Raw genomic sequence first — 22,562 nt, 5'->3', positions numbered from 1 at the left:
TTCTACTGGCTGGCGGAGTCTGTCCGTGCCATTACGGGGGTGCAGGAGGCAGGGGAACCCCGACTCCCTACCAGAGTCCTGAAGCTGTGTGGCAATCCCAGCATCCCCAACCCATGCCTGCACCTGGCATCAGTGTCTGCAGGAGCAGGCGGTGCCTCGCAGCCATGTGGGTGCAGGGTAGGACGGCCCTCCCTGAGGTCAGCCATGTGTGGGGCCCCCAGGCTGCGCTCAGCATGACGTCACAGCACTGCACCATCCACTTTGCTTCGGCATCCCCTGCCCTGTGTGTGTTGGACCTCACAGGACTTACCTGATGTTCCCTGCCCGGGGTCCGAAGTCGTCTGGGAGGCCTCCTGCATCTGGGTGTCTGGCTCCAGGGTCGGGGCACAGTGCTCCTGCTGGTGTCCTCCTCCTGGACTGTGGGGCCTGAAGAGCCTCCTCCTCAGACCAGAGCTCCCTGACCACGAGGGTGCCCCTGGCTTGCTGCAGGGATGTGTCCCTGGGTCTGGGGGCCTTGTCCCTGGGACATGGCTGAGTGGCCCTACCAGGAAGAGCTCAGCAGTCAGGATCCTGGCTGGAGCTGGCTCGCGGCCACAAGGCTACTCCTGGGTACCTTTGAAAGATGGCTACAGGCAGGAACAACAGAGATGAAAGCTCCGGCAGGGTGTCCACCAGGGCTTCTTCCTGGAGGCCTTTTTTTTTTTTTTGGACAGAACTGGCTCCCTGCGTCCACACACGCCCTACTGTCACCAGATCTCTGTTGACAAAGGCGTCGTTCCTCGGAAAACGAGGTTTATTGCCGTTGACAAAACTGCCGTGTTCTGTCGACTGCCTGTCACCAGGACGCGGCCGTAGTGTAGACGCTGGTATAGTTTTGTCGACAAAAGCCTGTAGTCTGGACACACCCCTTATGTCCACATCACGCCTGCGCTGTGTGTCCTGGAGAAGCCATAACCCCCCGTTCCACTGGCTGGCGAGTCTCATCTTGCTGCTACGGGGTGCAGGATCGGGGGTACCACACCTGCCCTGCGCAGACCTCGTCTCCTGGCCCCCTCCCTGCACCCTTGTGGGGCTGCTGGTGGGCGCGGTCTCCCACAGCCCAGGCGAGGAGGTGACCAGTGCGGCTGTGCCTGAGCTGGAAGAGACACTTGGCCCCCTGCCCTGATAGCCACATGGCCACGGCCCGGTGCTGAGTGCTCCATCTCGGGCAGGGCTGGCCAGCCCCTAACCAGCCCCATCGCTCTGAGGCCCTGTTCCGCCTTAGCCACAGGTCTGAAGGGACCCCCCTCGGCTGGGGATGGGCCAGAGCCTGCAGGGCCAGTGGGCAAAGGCCCTGGCAGGGAGCACAAGATTAGTGGGGGGTTATCGCTTGCAGTGAGCTTTGACTAACAGTGCAGCAAGGGGCACCCACCCCCACCCCAGGGCACCCGCCGCTGCCACCTCCCAGCCCCGCCCCAGGGCACCCGCCGCTGCCACCTCCCACCCCCGCCCCAGGGCACCCCCCGCTGCTGCCACCTCCCAGCCCCACCCCAGGGCACCCGCTGCTGCTGCCACCTCCCACCCCCGCCCCAGGGCACCCCCCGCTGCTGCCACCTCCCAGCCCCACCCCAGGGCACCCCCCGCTGCTGCCACCTCCCACCCCCACCCCCACCCCAGGGCACCCGCCGCTGCCACCTCCCACCCCCGCCCCAGGGCACCCGCCGCTGCCACCTCCCACCCCCGCCCCAGGGCACCCGCCGCTGCCACCTCCCACCCCCGCCCCAGGGCACCCGCCGCTGCTGCCACCTCCCACCCCCGCCCCAGGGCACCCCCCGCTGCCACCTCCCACCCTCGCCCCAGGGCACCCCCCGCTGCCACCTCCCAGCCCCGCCCCAGGGCACCCGCCGCTGCTGCCACCTCCCACCCCCGCCCCAGGGCACCCCCCGCTGCCACCTCCCACCCTCGCCCCAGGGCACCCCCCGCTGCCACCTCCCACCCCCGCCCCAGGGCACCCCCCGCTGCCACCTCCCACCCTCGCCCCAGGGCACCCCCCGCTGCCACCTCCCACCCCCGCCCCATGCTGCAATCAGCAAAGGCTCTCACTCCACCCAGGGTAGCAAACAGCTTTATTGGTTGGTTTACAAAAGGCTCCTTCGGTACCAAATCCCCCCCGCCCAGGCGAGGGGTGGCTGGGCCGGCCGCGCCCAGGGGCCAGCGCAGGCCGTGCCGGAGGGCTGTTCTCTACGCCAGGCTGGAGGCCGGGCCTGCTCCAGCTTCCTGCCCCTGCTGTGCCGGGCGCAAAGCTTCCTTCCCAGAGCCACTGGCCTGGGACCCAACTGGCCCGTGCCAGCCTCCCCCACGAGCCCCCGGCCTGCCGCCCCCCCCACCCTGCCTATTTACAAGGGACTCCAGTCACCGCATCATCAGTGAAAGCCCGGAGCCCAGCCCAGCTCTCAGCCAGTGTCCGCTCCGGCGCCAGCCCCGCCGGCTTCACCTCTTCTCCTGCAGGAAGAGAAAGGCCTCAGCAGAGGGGAGCTGGAAGGGGCTGGGGCTGGACCCGCTGCAGAGCACGGGGAGCTCCTGGCGACGGGGGAACACCACAGCAGCCTTGCCAGGGACCCAAGTTCTTCCTCTCTCTGTGGGGCCCCTTGCCCTCCCATTGGCAGCCGGGCTTCCCCTCCCGCCTGCTGCCAGTGAGCCAGCTGGGCATCTGGAGCCTGGCTGCCCAGCCACCGTGGAGCCCCGGCCGTCTCCGAGCCGGTGGGCATCTCCAGGACCCATGGGGATGGGGCTGCTTCCACCCCAGAACAAAGTTAAAGCCCCCTAACGGCTGTGGCTTTCCTAGGGGACGCCCTAGACCAGGCCGCTCAGTGCTAAGGGAGCCTGGTTCAAGCCCTCCAGGCACGTATGGGGCTGCGTGTACCCCCAGCTTACCTGCACCGCCAGCCGGAGACGCAGGTGAGCAAAGCAGCCCCGGTGCCGTTGGCGGAGGTGGGAAAGGGAGTGGCCCCCATGCTCCCACACTCGGCACCCCACACGCCAGCCCCATCCCACCCTGCAGGCCGCCTGGCCCTACCTCATCCTGCTCCCCATATACGGGGGGCGCTCACCTCCCTGCGGTCCCCCGCGGTCCTGCTGCGGCTGGAGCTGTGGCCCCGGGACCCCGTCGAGCCCCGGGAGGAGGAGCTGCCAGTGGTGGAGCAGCTGCCAGACACCTGGCCTCTGGCGAGGAAGGTGGGTCTGCTGTACGGGACGATCGCCGCCGCTGCAAGGGAAGGGGCAGGCGCGTGGGTGGGGCTGGCTTCCCCCCGCACAGCACACGGCAGGCGAAGGGCCAGAGAGCCGCTCGTTGCAGCTCAGCCTGCTGGTCTTTGAGCTGTTGTGTGCCCAGCACCGCGGCTCCTGGGCATGGGCCTCCCCCCAAGGCCGACTGCAGGGGCCCCGGAGCCTGCCATGGACCTGCATGGCCACCAGGCCTGCTCTGCGCCCTGCAGCCTGGCTGGCAGTGCCTCTGCCCCGTGGGCACACCGGGCAGTCAGCGGGGTGGCTGCACATGGGGATCAGGGTGTGCAATGGCCCCACACCGGCCTGAGCTGCACAGGGGCCCCGAGCACACTGGGAACCTGGCCCCAGACCGCGGCGCGGTGGTCGGCATTACCCTCTTGGTGCTGGGGCTGGCCTGGCATGGCCCGGTGCCCAGCCCTACGCTCTGTCCCGCCGGCGCTGCTCACGTCGCTCGCTGGGCAGGAGGTGCCGCAGGTCGGTGGGGGCGCCAAGGCGCCGGGGTCCTCGCTGGGTGGTGGCAGCGGGGGCGGTGGCAAGTCTGTGTGTGAAGCAGGGGAGGGGTGTCAGCCTGGCCCCCAGCAAACCCAGGCAGGCGCCCACCAGCAGCGTCCCCATGGACCCTGCGGGGGAGGGGAAAGAGGGCAGGGCTGATACAGCAGCTCTGGGGCCAGCGGCTCCCTGACCGACGAGCCTGGAGCTGTGCTGCCCACTTCTCTGTGCTGCCTGGGCCCTGGCCACACTCACCTCCCTGCTGCTTCTCCCGGCGGTAGTGGCTAGACTTGGCCTTCTTCTTACTTCCCATTTTCTGTGCAGGGGTGAGGGACGCGTCACTGGGGGCAGGACGGGCTTTACCTGTCGGCAAAGGCAGCGTAAGCCCCTGGCCTGCCCCCACCTCCCATCCTCTGCCCGGCGCTGCCACCTGAGCACTGGACCCATGGGCAGCACCGTGTCTGTAAGGGGCCAGGCTTTCTAGCCCCAGCTTGGCACAGGTTAGCAAAGCCCTCCCCGGCCCCATCACCTGCCTGGCAGGTCCCCATGGCCGGGCACAGGGTAGCAAAGCCCTCCCCGGCCCCATCACCTCCCCATGGCCGGGCACAGGGTAGCAAAGCCCTCCCCGGCCCCATCACCTGCCTGGCAGGTCCCTCCAGCCGGGCACAGGGTAGCAAAGCCCTCCCCGGCTGCAGCACCCACCTGGCAGGTCCCTCTAGCCGGGCACAGGCTAGCAAAGCCCTCCCCGGCTGCAGCACCCACCTGGCAGGTCCCTCTAGCCGGGCACAGGCTAGCAAATCCCTCCCCGGCTGCAGCACCTGCCTGACAGGTCCCCATGGCCAGGCACAGGCTAGCAAAGCCCTCTCTGGCTGCAGCACCTGCCCGGCAGGTCCCCGTGGCCGGGCACAGGTGCCCTCCTCTGCCTGGGCGGGCTGTGGGAGCATCATGGGCTGGGCTGCACTTACCTGGGCTCGGGGACATGATGTTCTCAGCGCTGCATGTGGGGCTTGGACAGCGGTGGTGGCTCTGCCCATGTCTGGGTGTGTGGCCATCAGCCCCCTCCGGAAGGGCACTGAGATTGGGGTCGGACTGGGTCAGGGGAGGGCTTGACACCCTGGGCAATGCCCCCGGGCCGCTTGGCAACCGCCTGGAACAGAGCAAGAGCAGCTCAGTTAACACACACATGGGCACGGAGCCGGGGCAGCCACCTGGCACCCAGCACCCTGCAGCTGCCCCTGCCAAGGTGCCCCACGTGAGAGGACAGCCTGGCCTCTGGGGCCCCCAAGTGGGGCAAGGGGACACGTGGCTCTGCTCCAGGGGCCCCTGCCCGCAACCCAGCTCCCCGGGCTGCCCACGGGCCGTGCCACAGACCCCGCTCTGCACCCAGCCCACGGAAGCCCTGATGCACAGGGCAGGCTCCCAGCTGGTGGCAAGGGCAGAGATGCGGGGGGACGGGGAATCGTTCGTCAGGTCCCTAGAGGGCCACCCTGGGCAGGAATCGCCCCCGACCGGCTGGGGTCTCTGTAACCCGAGGGGGGGTCTCCTTTCCTCAAGCCACAGTACAGCAGGGGCCAGGCCAGAGCTAGTGGGTGTTGCAAGTCAGGAAACAGCAGGGCTGTGTGGGAAACTGGGGGCCGGGTAGTGGAAGCTGTGGGTCGGGAGTGAGGGGCGCCAGTAGGGCTGTGAGGAGAGCAGAAGGCCGTGGGTCAGGAGTGAGAGGTGCCGGCAGGGCTGTGAGGGGAGCCAGCAGCTGTGGGTCGGCAGTGAGGGGCCGGGGGGAGCAGTGAGGAGAGCCGGGGGGCTGTGAGGGGAGCTGGGGGCTGCGGGCAGGTTGGCAGTGAGGAGCGGGGGAGCAGTGAGGGCCGGGGGGGGGCAGTGAGGAGAGCTGGGGGGCTGTGAGGGGAGCTGGGGGCTGTGGGCTGGCAGTGAGGGGCGGGGGGGCAGTGAGGAGAGCTGGGGGGCTGTGAGGGGAGCTGGGGGCTGTGGGCTGGCAGTGAGGGGTGGGGGGGCAGTGAGGAGAGCCGGGGGGCAGTGAGGTGAGCTGGGCACTGCGGGGGGACAGTGAGGGGCGGGGGGGCAGTGAGGGGCAGGGGGGCAGTGAGGGCCGACAGGGCTGTGAGGGGAGCTGGGGGCTGCAGGGGGGCTGTGAGGGGAGCTGGGGGCTGCGGGGGGGGGGCAGTGAGGGGCGGGGGGGCAGTGAGGGCCAACAGGGCTGTGAGGGGAGCTCCACCCGCCCAGCTCTCTCCTGGGAAGGGCTGCGGGGAGCTCCCGGCAGCCGGAGCCCCAGGTGTGCGGGCGCTGGGGGCTGCTACCGGGGCGGGTGGGGGATCTCGAAGTGACGCAGCCGGGGGATGTCCTCGGCAGCTCTCCTCTCGGCCTGCGGCGAGGGCGTCAGCGTGGCGGTGGACTGCTGCCCGTAGGAGTGGGCGGGCGAGGAGGCGGCGCCGTGGGGCAGGGGCGGGCGGCTCTGCTCCTCCTGGATGGTCTCTCCCAGGTAGGTGCGTTCGGGCAGTGGGGGGCCCCATTCCCCCGCCTCCATGCTGCAAACAGGCACTGTCAGACCCTGCTGGGCACCACCGGCCTGGAGAGCCTCTGGCTCTCATCCCGCCCACCCTGCCCAGCGCACCTCCCTCCTCCCACCCCACACGTCTCCTGCTGCTCCCCGCCCACCCCCTCGTCCCGCCCAGCCCCCCCAACCCGCCGGTCGCCCTCCTCCCACCCCACACGTCTCCTGCTGCTCCCCGCCCACCCCCTCGTCCCGCCCAGCCCCCCCAACCCGCCGGTCGCCCTCCTCCCACCCCACACGTCTCCTGCTGCTCCCCGCCCACCCCCTCGTCCCGCCCAGCCCCTTGTCCCACCCCACTTCACCGGACGCTCTCATCCCACCCCTCACATCTTCCCAACCTGCCCCACTGGCCTCCCTCATCCCGCCCAGCCCCATCTGGCCTCCCTCATCCCACTCCGCCCTGCCCAGCCCCCCCTCATCCCGCCCAGCCATGCTGGCCTCCCTAATCCTTCCCCGCCCCATGCAGATCCTTGCTCAGTCCTACATTACCCCCCACACTCTGCCGGTTCCATATGGCCCCCTGGCTCTGCTCCCATGGCACTACCTAGCCCTGTGTGCCATCTCATGGCCAGTGGGACCCTGCCTTGCCCTGGAGAGGCTGGGGCACCCCCAGCACTGCAGGGAGCCCCTGGCAGGGGCTCTATGGGGTTGGGGGGAGGGGCCGAGAGCCTCCCAGCTGTGGTACATGCTGCCACCCAGGCTCCCCATGACTATGGCCCTCTCACAGCCCCTGCTGAGCTGCAGGTGGCCTAGGCAGGCAGCAATGCCACAGGTCTGCCAGGACCCTCCCGGCTCCCTGCAGCTCCTCTGGCCGGGGGGGCAGCGCAGCACGCATGGCCATGTGCCGACTGCGTGGCTGTGGGCTCCAGGATCGGGGCCTGGCATTGCTGGGGTTTGGGCAGTGGCACCATCCAGTAAGCGCACCCACCTGGCAGCCAGCTCCTCCTCCTCCTCCTCCTCCTCCTCGTACTGGCTCAGCTCGCTGGCTGGGGGCGGTGGGGGCAGCAGCTCCGTCCAGCTCAGCGCCGGCGTTTTCACCGCCTTCCCCACGGCCCTTGCCTTGCCGACTGGCACCGCTAGAGACCAGAGACAGGCACAGTGAGCGGGGCAGCCCGCAGTGGGGGCTGGGCTTGGGGTCCGGCCAGTGGAACACCCGGGGTAGCTCACTGGGCCCCCCACCTACCCCGCCCCGCAGCGCCCCTACCGTGCTGGGCACGGCTGCCCCAGGGGCTCTCCTCCTCGCCGGGGGAGGGCAGGCTGGGCGCCCCGCAGGGCCCCCCGGGCGTGCTGGCGTAAGGCGTGGTGCGCTGCGAGAAGCTCCGCATCTCCTCACTGGCCGGGTCGATGGTGCTGTAAATGGGCCCGTCCGACAGGCCCGCCCCGAACAGCTCCGCCTGGGCGAGGTAGCTGGAAATCCCGGCCTCTGCGGGCGAGTCACACACAGGCCACCTCGCTGTGGGCGGCTCGCCTGCGTCTCCTGCCCCTCCCGCCACGGGGAAGCCCAGAGGTCCCAGGCTTGACGCTGCTGCCCCTGCACCTGGGCAGGAGCTCGGCCCCGGGGCTCCCCGGGACACAAAGCTGCCTTGGGCCCCTGCCCTGCACTCAGCTCTGCTCCTTGGCTGGAGCTGCTCCTGACGGGCCTGTTCCCAGCACGGCTCCCAGTCCTGCCCGCCTGCCCCAGCCCTCAGCTCCGTACCGTTGTAGTATCTCTCTGTGCCAGGCTCCTTGGCACTCCCATTGCACAGCAGGCTGGGCGCGGGCCAGGAGTCCGCCAGCCATGGATAGGCAGGGGCGCTGGGGGCCATGGCCAGCATGCCGGGTCTGCAGGGAGAGAGGCAGGGCTGGGCCCGTGCTCTGCATGCCGGCAGCACTGCCCAGGGGCTGCCCAGCATGGGGCGCGGGGTGGGGCATTTCCACTTACCTGCTGTTGCTGCAGGCTGGCCCCTCCGCGCGTGGGAACGCCACTGAAAGAGACGGACGCTGCTGTAGGGCCTGGCTGTGAGGAGTGGGAGGGGACCCGGCTGCAGGGGGTGGGGTGGGACCCGGCTGGGGGGGCAGTCCTGGGTGCAGTTCCGGAGCAGTGGCAAGGCCATGGCCAGCAGGCAGCTCACACTGTAGCTGACTCTGTGCCTCCGGCTGGCAGCCCCACTGACTCCCCCCCTCCTCCTCGAGCGCCGCGAGTGGTCCAGCCCAACGGGATGGACACAGCCCCCAGTGGCGCGGCCGGAGAGCTGGCGACCCCTCCGCAAACGGCTGTTGGGGAGGAGCCAGGGACGGGAATGGAGATTTGTGGAAGGGCAGAGTTAGGCTGGGGCAGAGATTGGGCAAGGGGTGGAGTGAGGGCAGGGGCCCAGGCGGGGACTTGGGGAAAGTGGCAGAGTGAGGGCGGGGTGGAGCAGGGGAGAGGGGCTTGGGGTGGGGGCCACGGCAGAGGCAGCAGCAGCGAGAGACACGCGGGGGACCTGGCCTGGAGAGAAAGTTCCGGCCGCTCGCCCCCTCTGCTCCGGGCCAGGTCTGGGCAGTCGCTGGTTCGAGTCCGGCTGAGGCCCAGCCGCTCTGGGAACTCTGGCTGGGCGAGGGAGGGGCCTTACCTGCCGGCGTGTAGGCAAAGGAGGCTGCAAGAGAGCAGGGGAGTCAGTCGCAGCAGCTGCAGGCAGGGGAGTGCCAGGGCACAGCAGGGCAGGGGCAGCCCCAGGAGTGGAGCAGGCCTTGCTCCTTTGGGTCCCAGCCCAGCTGCTGCCACCATGGATGCCCAGGGCAGCAGCGCAGGGTGGCTGGGCTTGCCGATGGGTGACTTGGGACTGAGTTCTCAGCAGTGGCCCAGTCCCCATAGGCTCTGCGAGCCGCCCGAGAGCGCCGGCACAGTTGTGAGCCTGAGGAGTAGGCTGCCCAGGCCGGCCCAAGGGGGACGGTCAACTCAGGGGTGATAACAGAGGCTGGCTCTGCCCGGTCGCTGGCGCACCCCTCACGCTGGATGGCCCCTTCCCTGCAGCCTCTACCTCACCAGGGAATGCAAGAGTGCCAGGCTGGGGCAGCAGACCTTGTGAGATCGTCGAGTGCAGTCCCAGCCCTCCCGGCAGGATCAAGCACCATCTAGGTCATCCCTGGCTGGTGTCTGACCAACCTGCTCTTCAATATCTCCAGTGATGGAGAGTCCACAACCCCCTAGGCAATGTATTCCAGTGTTTAACCCCCCGGACAGGCAGGAAGTTTTTCCTAATGTCCAACCTGTCTCCCGGGCTGCAGTTTAAGCTCATTGCTTCCTGTCCTGTCCTCAGAGGCCAACATGAACAAGTTTTCTCCCTCCTCCTTGTAACACCCTTTTAGAGGAGGCTAGCTGTGCACACGAGCTGGCTCTGGGGGGAAGCAGCCAGGCTGTTGGGATGGTCCCAAGCAGAGCCTCACATGCCCGCATAAGAACAGCCAGACTGGGTCAGACCAAAGGTCCATCTAGCCCAGTATCCTGTCAGCCGACAGTGGCCAATGCCAGATGCCCCCAAGGGAGTGAACAGAACAAGGAAACATCAAGTGATCCCTCCCGTTATCCATTCCCAGCCTGTAACAAGCAGAGGTTGGGGACACCGTTCCTACCCATCCTGGCTAACAGCCATTGATGGAAAAACTTAAAAAACAACAAATGGTCCGGTAGCACTTTATAGACTAACAAAACATGTAGGTGGGATCATGAACTTTCGTGGGCATAGCCCACTTCTTCAGATGTGCCGGTGACAGCACGTTGGGGTTTCCCCGTCTCCTGCACCCCCGTAGGGGCACGAACAGACTCCACCAGCCAGTAGAACAGAGGGAGTTTATTGCTGCTCCAGGATACAGCACAGCACAGATGTCATCCGGTTACAGGGCAGGCCTAGGAGGCCTCAGCCCCCCTTGAGATGGGGGAGCCTGGACCCCTAAATCCCAGCCCGTTGCCTAGGCTGCTTCCTCCATGAACTCAGCCAGAAACCCCCCTAACTCACTCACTTCCAGCCCTGCCCCCAGCCAGGGCTCCACTCCCCTTCTTCCCATTGTTCCGCTCCCTGGGGGATAACACGTCAGACAGGTTCGAAGCCCCCTTGCATAATGACTCATCCCCCGCCCTGCTGGGCCGTGCTGCAGCCAGCAGCCAGTGGAGGTCACTCACAACCCACTGCCCAGCATAGCAACCAGCAAGGTACCCCCCACTACGTCACAGTGCCCACAAAAGCTCATGATACCATCTACATATTTTGTTAGTCTTTAAAGTGCTACCAGACTATTTGTTGTGTTTTAAGTTTTTCCTGCTACAGACTAACTCGGCTACCCATCTGAAGCCACAGATGGGCCTATCCTCCATGAATTTATCTAGTCTTTTTTTGAACCCCATTAAAGTTCTGGTCTTCACAATCTCCTCTGGCAAGGAGTTCCACAGGTTGACTGTGTGCTGAGTATAGAAAAACTTTCTTTTGTTTGTTTTAAACATGCTGCCTATTAATTTCATTTGGTGACCTCTAGTTCTTACATTATGGGAACAAGTAAATAGCTTTTCCTTATTCACTTTTTCCATACCAGTCATGATTTTATAGACCACTATCATACCCCCCCTTAGGCTATGTCTACACAGTAGTGTTATTTCGGACTAATGGACGTTTTTCCAAAATAACAGTGCGCGTCTACACTGCCAGCCTTTATTTTGAAACTAGCCAACTAGCCCATCCGTCATAAGACAGGATTTTCAGGTCTCTCCTCCAGATCGGTCTTCTCTCCTGAGCCTCCGGTCTCTCGCTCTCTCTCTCTCCTCCTTCTGCTACTGCCCCCCCCTCTCTCTCAGCTCTCCTCCGCCTCCTGCCTCTCTCTCTGTCTCTCTTTCTCTTCTCCTCCCCCTCCTGCCTCTCACTTGGAGGACCGCAGAGCCCAAATGGCCGTTTGGGCATCGCGCTCCCCATGCAGCACGGGGAGCACAGAGCCTTAACGGTCGCTTGCACCACTTGCTCCCACGCGGTGACCCAGCTGAGCAGTGCAGAAGTCAGCCGAGCGCCACGGCAGGAGGCGAAGGACGTGACTCAGGCAACAGCGGGGAGGGAACAGCCAGCATTTCAGAGTTACAGAGTCACAGACATTGGGCTACTATATATTTTGAAATATGTGAGCTGGAAGGCTTCTTACTCCAACTCCGGTAGCCCTCCTTGCACGAGGAGTAAGGGAAGTTGGGGGAAGAGTGTTCTTCCTTCGACTTCCTGCTGCGTAGACAGCACCAAAAGCCAAAATAAGCTATTTTGACATAACCTATGCAACTGAGGTGGCTCAAGTTGTGTAGTTCATTCCAGCGTTAGCCCTGCTGTGTAGATGTACGATCAGTCTCTTTTCTAAGCTGAAAAGTCCCAGTCTTTTTAATCTCTCATCATATGGGACAATCTTTGTTGCCTTTTTCTGACTCTTTTCCAGTGCCACTATATCGTTTTTGAGGTGAGGCGGCCACATCTGCAAACAGTATTCAAGATGTGGGCGTACCATGGATTTATAGACAGTAAAATGTTCTCTGTCTTACTCGCTATCCCTGGTGCGTGTAGGAGAATGGGGGGGGGGGGCTGTCGGTCCCTGGTGCATGGAGGGGTTGTGTGTGTGGGTCTCTTGGTCCCTGGTGCTATGGGGGGGTGTCAGTCCCTGGTGCATGGAGGAATTGTGTGTGGGGGGTGTCGGTCCCTGGCACATGGATGGGATTGGAGGGGGCTGGTCCCTGGCATGTGGCAGTCGGGGGGGCTGGTTTCTTGCATGTGGCAGTCGGGGGTGGGGACTGCCAGTTCCTGGCGCATGGAGGGGTTGTGTGTGTGGGTCTGTTGGTCCCTGGCCTGTTGGAGGAATTGTGTGTGCGGAGTGTTGGTCCCTGGTGCGTGGATGGGGCTGGTGTGGGCTGGTCCATGGCACATGGCAGTCGGGGGGCTGTTGGTCCCTAGCGCGTGGCAGTCAGGGGCGGGGGCTGTCGGTCTCTGGCACGTGGCAGTCGGGGGGGCAGGTTGTCGGTCCCTGACGCGTGGCAGTCGGGGGCAGGGGCTGTCGGTCCCTGACGTGTGGCAGTCGGGGGCGGGGGTTGTCGGTCCCTGGCATGTGGCAGTCGGGGGCGTGGGCTGTCGGTCCCTGGCACGTGGCAGTCGGGGGCGGGGGCTGTCGGTCCCTGGTGCGTGGCAGTCGGGGGGGCTGGTCTCTGACGCGTGGCAGTCGGGGGGGTTTCAGTCCCTGACGCGTGGCAGTTGGGGGGGCTGGTATCTGGCGCGTGGCAGTTGGGGGGGCTGGTATCTGGCGTGTGGCAGTTTGGGGGGGCTGGTCCCTGGCACGTGGCAGTCGGGGGGGCTGGTATCTGGCGTGTGGCAGTTTGGGGGGGCTGGTCCCTGGCACGTAGCAGTCGGGGGGGCTGGTATCTGGCGTGTGGCAGTTTGGGGGGGCTGGTCCCTGGCACGTGGCAGTCGGGGGGGCTGGTATCTGGCGTGTGGCAGTCGGGGGGGCTGGTCCCTGGCACGTGGCAGTCGGGGGGTTGTCGGTCCCTGGCACGTGGCAGTCGGGGGGTTGTCGGTCCCTGGCATGTGGCAGTCGGGGGGGCTGGTCTCTGACGCGTGGCAGTTGGGGGGCTGGTCCCTCACCCGTGTAATGACTCAGCTCCTTCCTCTTCTTGCGGCGCCAGTAGAGCCAGAGGCTGAAACCCATGAGGACGACCCAGCAGGCCCCGCCCAGGCCAGCGATGAAGGCCGGCTGCTTCACCACGTCTGTGATCTGCTCAGCCAGGCTCACGCCCTCCCCACTGCTGACAGGCACCTCGCCCTGCTCCGGGGCAGGCTCTGCAGCGGGCACAGGGCAAAGGAGAGGCAGTGAGAGGGCATCTACGTGGTCTGCTGGGGCTGTGGATTGCAGGGCAGCAGGCACCACAGCCCCCTCACGCAGCCCCCCGAACCCCTGTCATGCACACCCGGCACCCGCAGCCACGTGGCCCTGAGCCCCAACAAGGCAGGGTCCTGGCAGGGTCACACGAGGTGCCCCACTAGTGCCTCGCTGCCCCCCACACTCGGGCAGTGCACAGCTCAGCACAACTCAGCGCTGAGCCAGGCCAGCACGACACAGCACGGCACGGCTCAGCACTGCAGCCAGGCCAGCATGGCTCGGCACGGCACGGCTCAGCACTGCAGCCAGGCCAGCACGGCACAGCACGGCACGGCTCAGCACTGCAGCCAGGCCAGCACGACACAGCACGGCACGGCTCAGCACGGCTCGGCACGGCACGGCTCAGCACTGCAGCCGGGCCAGCACGACACAGCACGGCACGGCTCAGCACGGCTCGGCACGGCTCAGCACTGCAGCCAGGCCAGCACGACACAGCACGGCTCGGCACGGCACAGCTCAGTACTGCAGCCAGGCCAGCACGGCTCAGCACGGCACAGCTCAGCACTGCAGCCAGGCCAGCACGGCACAGCACGGCACAGCTCAGTACTGCAGCCAGGCCAGCACGGCTCAGCACGGCACAGCTCAGCACTGCAGCCAGGCCAGCACGACACAGCACGGCACGGCTCAGCACAGCACAGCACGGCAGGGCCGAGAGCCAGGTGCAACTCACTGATCCAGATGGCGACGGGCACGCTCCTCACTCCCACGCCAGCACTGGTGACAGCGGCCACCTGGGTGCGGTAGAGCATGCCGGGCACCAGCCCCTGCAGCACCACTGAACGCACCACGCCCTCCACGCTCTGGTTGATGTGGAACTGGCTCTCATTCCCCAGGCACCAGATCTGCCCGGGAGAAGAGACTGGTCACCCGTGGAGCAGCTGCCCCCAGGCGCCTGGCATTGGCCTGGCCAGGGCCCGTGGGCACTGCAGGACTTGCCGACTCTCACCAGCAGCCCCTACCTGGTAATTCTGGATGAGGCCGTTCTGCTCGCCAGCGGGGGGTGGCTCCCACGACACGTTGATGCTGGTGCTGTTGCCCACGGCTACCACGGAAACCTCCTGAGGAGGGGCACTGGGGGCTGGCAGGAAGGAAAGAGGGGTGAGTGCTGGTGGCAGTGCCCCCAGGGCGGATCAGGCTTGGCACTGGCACCAAGAACACCCACCAGCCTTAATCGCCATGCCCAGCTGTGAGAGCCTCCAGCGGGCCCCGCACCTGCCCCCAGGGAGTCCAGGCGCCACGCCCGGCTGCCAGCTCCGGCCCTGGCTGCTCCCGGCCACAGACCACAGCTCAGACGGGCCACGGGGAAAGGGCCGGTCCCAGAGCCTGGCCACTGGCTCCGTGACAGGTACCGTGGTGCAGCCCATGGAGCTGCCAGGCCAGGCAGGTCAGCCAAGGGGGGCATTATGGGAGTTCGTCCATGGCCCAGGGAGGTTAGCGAATGCCTGGGAGCACTGGGCAGTTCTCCCCACATGAGAGCACCGGACCCCCAGCCGCCCCGCCCGTCCCCTCCCCACCAGGCTCCTCGGCCCCCAAGGGAGCCAGGCGCAGCAGTCAGGCAGCCATTCCTCATGGTCCCAGCGCCCCCGGGGCGGGCACAGCCCCTTCATACGGCTCCCTCGCTGGTGCCTGGCACCTCCTGACCTTCCTCCGGCGCCCGCACCACCAGCTCCCGCCCCCACTGACCTTCCTCGGGCGCCCGCACCACCAGCTCCCCCCCCCACTGACCTTCCTCGGGCGCCCGCACCACCAGCCCCCTGACCTTCCGCAGGCACCTGCACATCAGCCCCCCCCCCTCCGGCCTTCCTCAGGCGCCCGCACCACCAGCCCCCCTCGCTGACCTTCCTCGGGTGTGCGCACCAGCAGCACCTCGCTGTCCGTGCCCTGCAGCTCGTCGAAGTAGGGGCGCACCTTGATCTCGTAGTCCTGGCCCTTGTGCAGCTCCAGCAGCACGGTGCGGCGCTGGGCGGGCACTGGCACATCCTGCCCCTGCCAGGCCCCGCCCCGCGGGCGGTACAGCACCCGGTAGCCCTGCAGGAACTGTGCCTGGCGGTTCACCTGGGGAGGGGAAGGCCTGGGGAGCGCTCGCCGTGGCCCCAGACCCCTGGAGCCAGGCTGCCCCACCACGCTCTGCAGCACCACCCCCATCTGCTGCCCCCCACTGACACCTCCCCACAAGCCTGCCTCTTCCTCCCCATGCCCTGCACCACCTCCACCCCCCACTGCCTGCCCCACTGACACCTCCCCCCATGCCCTGCACCGCCTCTGCCCCAATGCCTGCCCCCACCTGCCTGCCCCACTGACACCTCCCCACATCTGCCCTGCTGCCCACCAGACTTGCTCTGCACGGCTGTGCCCGCCTGCACCCTGCCAGCCGGCGCCACACTCACAGTCCAGGACACCTGGATGGCGGTGGAGGTGAGGATGACGGGTGCCTGCAGCTGCACCGCGACCTGGCTGAGCTCACGCTGCACCTGCCGGTGATCCACCCCCTGCCTGGCGGGGCTGACATCTGATGAGAAGCCAAGCGTGAGCCCCCACTGCCCGGCCCAGCATCGGGCCCAGCGCCCCCAGCGTGAGCCCCCACTGCCCGGCCCAGCATTGGGCCCTGAGCCCCCACTGCCCAGCCCAGCATCGGGCCCAGAGCCCCCACTGCCCGGCCCAGCATCGGGCCCAGCGCCCCTAGTGTGAGCCCCCACTGCCCGGCCCAGCATTGGACCCTGAGCCCCCACTGCCCAGCCCAGCATCGGGCCCAGAGCCCCCAGTGTGAGCCCCCACTGCCCGGCCCAGCATCGGGCCCACTGCCCCCAGCGTGAGTCCCCACTGCCCGGCCCAGCATCGGGCCCAGTGCCCCCAGCGTGAGTCCCCACTGCCCGGCCCAGCATCGGGCCCTGAGCCCCCACTGCCCAGCCCAGAATCGGGACCAGTGCCCCCAGTGTGAGCCCCCTCTGCCCGGCCCAGCATCGGGCCCTGAGCCCCCACTGTCTGGCCCAGCATCGGGCCCAGCACCCCCAGAGTGAGCCCTCTCTGCCCGGCCCAGCATCGGGCCCTGAGCCCCCACTGCCCGGCCCAGCATCAGGCCCAGTGCCCCCAGCATGAGCCCCCACTGCCCAGCCCAGGCCCCCATGTGAGAACCCCCAGCCCAGCCTCCCTCCCCCGCTGAGAACCCCCAGTTCAGCCCAGCCCCTCTCCCTGGCCCTGCCCATTCGACGACTGGGCCCCCGGGGCCCCCCCCGGCGCTAGGCCCTGCCCACCTTGGGTGCGCACGGGCTCCGAGACGGGGCTGGGGTCGCTCAGGCCCTGGGCGTTGGCGGCGCGGATCAGGAAGAGGTAGATGGTGTCGGGGCTCAGGTCGCTCACCGTGTGCTTCTCCACCCGCACGTTATCGGCCACCGTCTGCCAGGTGCTGCCTGCTGACTGGCTGCAGCCGGGGAGGGGGACACCGCCAGGTCATTGCTGAGAGCCGGGCGGGGTGGGCAGTGCCCAGGCCCGTGGGCAGCAGCCAAGACGGTCCTCATGTGAGGGCGATTCCAGAGTCCAGCAGAGCCGGGGGTGCCGGTCTCAGCACAGAGGGACGGGCAGGGCTTGGTCCTCTCTTGCTGCGTGTCCGAAGGGAGAGCCGAGCCTCCGGCCTCGGGGCTGCTCGCGTGGGGCTCCCGGTGGGACAGGGACCAGCAAGGGTCTCGGGCACAGCGCCAGAGTCCCCCTCCCCCAATGCAGCCTGCCCCCAGGGAGTGGGTAGGAGACCGGGAGGGGTTTGTACTCGCAGCCTGGCCCCGGCCCCCTCCCCAGGCAGGCACTCCGGGGTCGCCCCTCTGGGCAGGGCGTTACCTGAACGCTTCAATGATGTACGTAGTGACGGCGGCGTCCCCGCCTTGGGGGCTCGGCTTCCAGGCCAGGGTCACGCTGTTCCTGGTGACGTTGGTGACCAGAGGTGCCGAGGGGGGCCCAGGGAGGTGGCCAGGCTCGGAGAGCTGCACCTGGAGGTCAGCCCCGAGCTCTAGAGGACAGATGGACAGAGCTGTAGGGGTCACAGAGTCCAGGCCAGGCAGGAGCCCCCAGACCTCCCGCCGGCTTGCAAAGACCGAGCCCTTTGCTGCACGGACTCTGCGACCAACAACCGGCACAGGGAGCTGGCTGGCCTGCCACAGCCACTGCCTGATGTGCGGAGGCCTAGTGGGACACCGCAGGGAGAGGCCCAGTGCCCGACACCCGCTTGTGCCATGCTCGTGGGGGGCAAGAGATGTCGGCTGCCAGGCCTGCGAGTGTCTCCAGGCAGTGCTGGCCAGGCCAGGCCCCAGCGAGTCTGACACACGGCCCATGGAGCCCCGCAGGGCTGGCCTTACCATGAGGCAAACTGAGGCAGCCACCTCAGGTGCCAGACTGTGTGTGTGTGTGGGGGGGGATACTAGGACCCAGAGTGCAGAAAATTGTGTCTGCTGCTGGCCAAAGGAGGGGGCCTGGGGGCATCATTTGAGCTCCCCGCCTCAGGTGCCAGCATGTGTGGGCTGGCCCTGGAGCCCAGCTCCATGTCTCCCAAGCAGCTCAGCCCAGCTCAGCGGGCGGTCCCTCGGCCTTGGCCTTGGCAGAGCCCGAGCTCCCAGCAGGGCTGGGAACAGGGTCGCAGCTGTGCGCCAGCAAGCGGGGTGAGGCACCTCGGGACACTGGCCAGGGCTTGGAAAGGGGGTGACCCGCCAGCGCGGTGTGTCTGGGCCGCGGACCCCCCAGCCCTCCCCAGGCAGGGCCAGCCCAGCTGGACGGGTGGACCACTGACCTTGCACCGTCAGGACCCCGCTCCATTCTGTCTTCCCCGTGGCGCTGGCAGCCATGCAGACATAACGCCCCGAGTCCGACACCTGCACACACCAAGGGCAGTGAGAGAGCAGCTGCCATGGGATATGTGACGTAGTGGGGGTACCTTGCTGGGGGCTATGCTGGGCAGTGAGCTGTGGGTGACCTCCGCTGTCTGCAGCACGGCCCAGCAGGACAGGGGGTGAGTCATTATGCAAAGGGGGCTCCAAACCTGTCTGACTAGCTACCCCGCAGGGAGAGAAACAAAGGAAGGTGGAATGTGGCCCCTGGCTGGGGGCAGGGCTGAAGGAGAGTTGGTTAGTTTCTGTCTGGGAAGCAGGGGAGAAGGAGCTGGGGAGGGGGCTGGGATTGGAGGGCCCAGCCACCCCCCATCTCAAGGGGGGGCACTGAGGCCTCTTAGCCCCAGTTCCTGAAACCAGATTCCATCTGTGCTGTGCTGTATCCTGGAGGAGCAACAAACTCCCTCTGTTCTACTGGCTGGTGGAGTCTGTCCGTGCCACTACGGGGGTGCAGGAGGCGGGAAAACCCCAACGCGCCGTCACAGGCGACCCACGGGATCCCTTTGCGGGGGCAGGCTGCTGGGCCAGGTGCTCCACCTGGCAGCGCTGACACCTCTGGCTCCCCAGGAGAGGAGCAGTTTGCAGGCAGCCCCTTTCCTGGGACACAGCCTGGCCTGGCCGGGTTTCTGCACCCCTGGAAGCAGCTCCTGGAGGGCGGCTGCCCCGCCTGGACTGGCCGTTTTAACATACCCACCAGGCAGGGCTGCCCACGTTTTCCCATGACACAGCGTGGCCAGAGGAGCGGGCAGTCCCCGGGGCCATTAGGGTTGCCAGGTGTCCAGTATTGAACTGGACAGTCGGGTATTTGCGCCTTCTGTCCAGTAAAGAAATTGAGAAAATACCAGACATACAAAATGTCCGATACTTTCTGCTTTTCCCGGCTTGGCACCCAACAGAGATGTGGCAGGGGTGGGGGAAGTGGCAGGGGAGCGGCACAGACACCCAGACGTACACGCTCTCGCACACGTGAGCTTGTGTGCACCCTGCCCCTACATGTGCACGCACAGACACCCAGACGTACATGCTCTCGCACACGTGAGCTTGTGTGCACCCTGCCCCTACATGTGCACGCACAGACACCCAGACGTACACGCTCTCGCACACGTGCGCATGTGTGCACCCTGCCCCTACATGTGCACGCAGACACACAGACGGACACGCTCTCGCACACGTGTGCTTGTGTGCACCCTGCCCCTACATGTGCACGCACAGACACACAGACGGACACGCTCTCGCACACGTGCGCTTGTGTGCACCCTGCCCCTACATGTGCATGCACAGACACCCAGACGGACACGCTCTCACACACGTGTGCTTGTGTGCACCCTGCCCCTACATGTGCACGCAGACACACAGACGGACACGCTCTTGCACACGTGCGCTTGTGTCCCCCCCACCTCCACAGGCAGTGCAATTCACACATGCAATGCGGGGAGAAACCACTGCTCTCCCTTCTCCCCGCTAGCCCAGATGGGTTCTCAGATGGTGGGGGCTGGGCTGAGCTGGGCTGGGGGTTCTCAGCTGCAGTGCAAACGCTGCCCGCTCCAAAGGACTCCCTGCCCTCGGGCCAAGCCCCAGAGCTGAGCGAGGCCTCGTCTCCATGGGAGAGCAACCTCACCTCCGGGGCAGTCGGGTGGATGTCTAGCCCCGGGTCAGGGCAATCAGGCAGCCCCGAGCAAGGGCCAGCATGTGAAGGTGACCCCAGGAGGCCTGGCCGGCCCGTGCAGCGCGAGGGGCGGCAGCAGCTCACCTGCACGTTTGTGATCTGCAGAGTCCCGTTGTCAGAGAGGCTGGCCCTGGTGTCCCTGCCCACGACCTGCTGCCCGTCTTTCAGCCACTGCACGCTGGGCAGCGGGTTCCCGCTCACATGGCACTGCAGCTGGGCTGTGGCGCCCACGGCCAGCGTCTGATTGGCGGGCCCTCGGCGGATGATTGGCGGGAAGTGGTCAGATGTCACTTCAGGGAAGAGCAGGTGTTAGCGAGCAGCTCACCTGGCCTGGATGACAGCCTGGCTACTACAGGACCAGCAACAGCTGCCCAGGCTGAGCCGCAGCAGCTCCTGACCAGGGGCCACCTGCCTGAAGGAGCCAGCCTGGGCTTCTGGCACCTGGACCCATGGGATCCTGGCACCCCAGGGCCCAGGAGTGTCAGTGGGGGGACAGGGTGTCGCCGAGGGGTGGGGTGCCAGCGGGCCCTGCACCCCCATTGGCAGCCAGAAGTTCACCCACACGGACCCTTCCCTCCTCGCACAAGGGAGCTGCCACTGAGGCCCCTCCCGTGGGCAGCACGATGACTCCCCGAGGTCCCTCCCGTGGGCAGCGCCGTGACACCCCCCCCGAGGTCCCTCCCGTGGGCAGCGCCGAGACACCCCCCCCGAGGTCCCTCCCGTGGGCAGCGCCGAGACACCCCCCCCGAGGTCCCTCCCGTGGGCAGCGCCGAGACACCCCCCCCGAGGTCCCTCCCGTGGGCAGCGCCGAGACACCCCCCCCGAGGTCCCTCCCAGGGATAGCGCCGAGACACCCCCCCCGAGGTCCCTCCCGTGGGTAGCGCCGTGACACCTCCCCCGAGGTCCCTCCCGTGGGTAGCGCCGTGACACCTCCCCCGAGGTTCCTCCCGTGGGCAGCACGATGACTCCCCGAGGTCCCTCCCTTGGGCAGCGCTGTGACACCCCCCCCGAGGTCCCTCCCGTGGGTAGCGCCGAGACACCCTCCCCGAGGTCCCTCCCACGGGTAGCGCCGTGACACCCCCCCCCGAGGTCCCTCCCGTGGGTAGCGCCGTGACACCCCCCCGAGGTCCCTCCCGTGAGTAGTGCCGAGACACCCCCCCCCGAGGTCCCTCCCACGGGTAGCGCCGTGACACCCCCCCCGAGGTCCCTCCCGTGGGTAGCGCCGAGACACCCCCCCGAGGTCCCTCCCGTGGGTAGCGCCGAGACACCCCCCCGAGGTCCCTCCCGTGGGTAGCGCCGAGACACCCCCCCGAGATCCCTCCCATGGGCAGCGCCGTGACACACCCACACCCCGTGACCCCTCCTGTGAGCAGCACCATGACACCCCTGAAGGTCAGAGAGCCATAGACTCCTAGGGCTGGAAGAGACCTCAGGAGTCACCATTTGAATCCACTTCTGAAAGCCCCTCCCCGAGTCTCGCGAGTGACGACTGGACCAAGGACCCAACTCATTCCAGGGGACCACTAATGAAAACCAGGGTCAAGGTGTGCGGGTCAAAGGGTTAAAACAAGGGAGCTGGTTTGGGACACCGAGCAGAGAACCCCAGAGCGCCCACTGCTCTGCGAAGCTGTTCCAGGGAGCCAGTGGACGCGTGAGACCAGGGAGGAACGGAAGGAGGCCCCACAGTTGCAGAGCACCCCCCCATGCAGCATCCTCCTCCTGGTGCTGTATATGGCAGTTTTCGCCATGGCCAGGAGGAGGCTGACGAGGTGATCCCGTGACTTTGAGGGGCCACAGATGGGGTGCGCATAAATAAAAAGGTGAGAGGAAAAGTACAGGCAGAACTCAATAGGAGGTTCTGAAGGAGCTGGAATTAGGGGTTTGGAACAGGTCCCATATGGAGAGAGGCTAAAGCGACTGGGACTTTTCAGTTTAGAAAAGAGGAGACTGAGGGGGGATATGATAGAGGTCTATAAAATCGTGAGTGGTGTGGAGAGGGTCGATAAAGAAAAGTTATTTATTAGTTCCCATAATATAAGAACTAAAGGACACCAAATGAAATTAATAGGTAGCAGGTTTAAAACTAATAAAAGAAAGTTCTTCTTCACACAGTGCATAGTCAACCTGTGGAACTCCTCGCCAGAGGAGGCTGTGAAGGCTAGGACTATCACAGAGTTTAAAGAGAAGATAGATAATTTCATGGAGGTTAGGTCCATAAAAGGCTATTTGCCAGGGGGTAAGGATGGTGTCCCTGGCTTCTGTTTGTCAGAGGCTGGAGATGGATGGCACGAGACAAATGGCTTGGTCATTGTCTTCGGTCCATCCCCTCCGGGATACCTGGTGCTGGTCACTGTGGGCAGACAGGCTACTGGGCTAGATGGACCTTTGGTCTCACTCAGTACGGCCGTTCTTATGCTCTTATGGAATAGGGGCTGCAACCTAGCACATTCCAGATACGTGTGCACCAGGTTTTCCCTTATGCCGCGAAAGGGGCAGGCATCCGGGATGGGGGTGAACCGCGCCAGGTACACGCCCGTGCTCACGGCTCCATGAAGGAGCCACCAACTGATGTCCCCAATGGGCCGTGGGATTAAGGTGGAATAAAGCCCATCGGGGTCCCTCAGCCTCTACAGGTCTTAGCTAGTCCTGCCACTTGGTGTTGGGGCAGGACACGAGGTGAGGAAGGGCCGTCAAGTCCAGCCCCCGCCCGAAGCAGGACCAGCCCCACTCGGTCATCCCAGCCAGGGCTTTGTCAAGCTGGGACTTAAAACCTCCAGGGATGAAGATTCCACCCCCTCCCTAGGGA

General features: G+C 66.2%; 1 protein-coding gene across 5 annotated transcripts in view; it reads right to left on the bottom strand.

Moving 5' to 3' along the window:
- Positions 1-2,090: 2,090 nt before the first annotated feature.
- The window catches only part of ROBO3 (roundabout guidance receptor 3), a 99,972-nt gene continuing 79,500 nt past the window's right edge, over positions 2,091-22,562 (bottom strand). For 2 of the 5 annotated variants that reach the window (XM_075909598.1, XM_075909594.1), the window contains exons 9-28: positions 19,841-20,046; positions 17,994-18,075; positions 17,051-17,219; positions 16,474-16,640; positions 15,610-15,731; positions 15,061-15,277; positions 14,182-14,300; positions 13,893-14,064; positions 12,928-13,122; positions 8,911-8,934; positions 8,241-8,283; positions 8,016-8,140; positions 7,524-7,742; positions 7,248-7,395; positions 6,066-6,293; positions 4,719-4,900; positions 4,009-4,116; positions 3,638-3,802; positions 3,090-3,244; positions 2,091-2,481 (exon numbers count right to left, since the gene is read on the bottom strand). In XM_075909598.1, the coding sequence (XP_075765713.1) occupies positions 2,470-2,481; positions 3,090-3,244; positions 3,638-3,802; positions 4,009-4,116; positions 4,719-4,900; positions 6,066-6,293; positions 7,248-7,395; positions 7,524-7,742; positions 8,016-8,140; positions 8,241-8,283; positions 8,911-8,934; positions 12,928-13,122; positions 13,893-14,064; positions 14,182-14,300; positions 15,061-15,277; positions 15,610-15,731; positions 16,474-16,640; positions 17,051-17,219; positions 17,994-18,075; positions 19,841-20,046 (2,858 nt within the window). In that variant the 3' untranslated portion in view covers positions 2,091-2,469. Of the gene's footprint in view, positions 2,482-3,089; positions 3,245-3,637; positions 3,885-4,008; positions 4,117-4,718; positions 4,901-6,065; positions 6,294-7,247; positions 7,396-7,523; positions 7,743-8,015; positions 8,141-8,240; positions 8,284-8,910; positions 8,935-12,927; positions 13,123-13,892; positions 14,065-14,181; positions 14,301-15,060; positions 15,278-15,609; positions 15,732-16,473; positions 16,641-17,050; positions 17,220-17,993; positions 18,076-19,840; positions 20,047-22,562 lie in introns of those variants that run through there. The other 3 variants (XM_075909597.1, XM_075909595.1, XM_075909596.1) reach the window with 3 other exon arrangements.

This window comes from Pelodiscus sinensis, chromosome 26 (assembly GCF_049634645.1).
Source record: "Pelodiscus sinensis isolate JC-2024 chromosome 26, ASM4963464v1, whole genome shotgun sequence".
Taxonomy (NCBI): Eukaryota; Metazoa; Chordata; order Testudines; family Trionychidae; genus Pelodiscus; species Pelodiscus sinensis.
The sequence above is the reverse complement of the archived record's forward strand: the minus strand, read 5'-3'. Positions and strand labels throughout refer to the sequence as shown.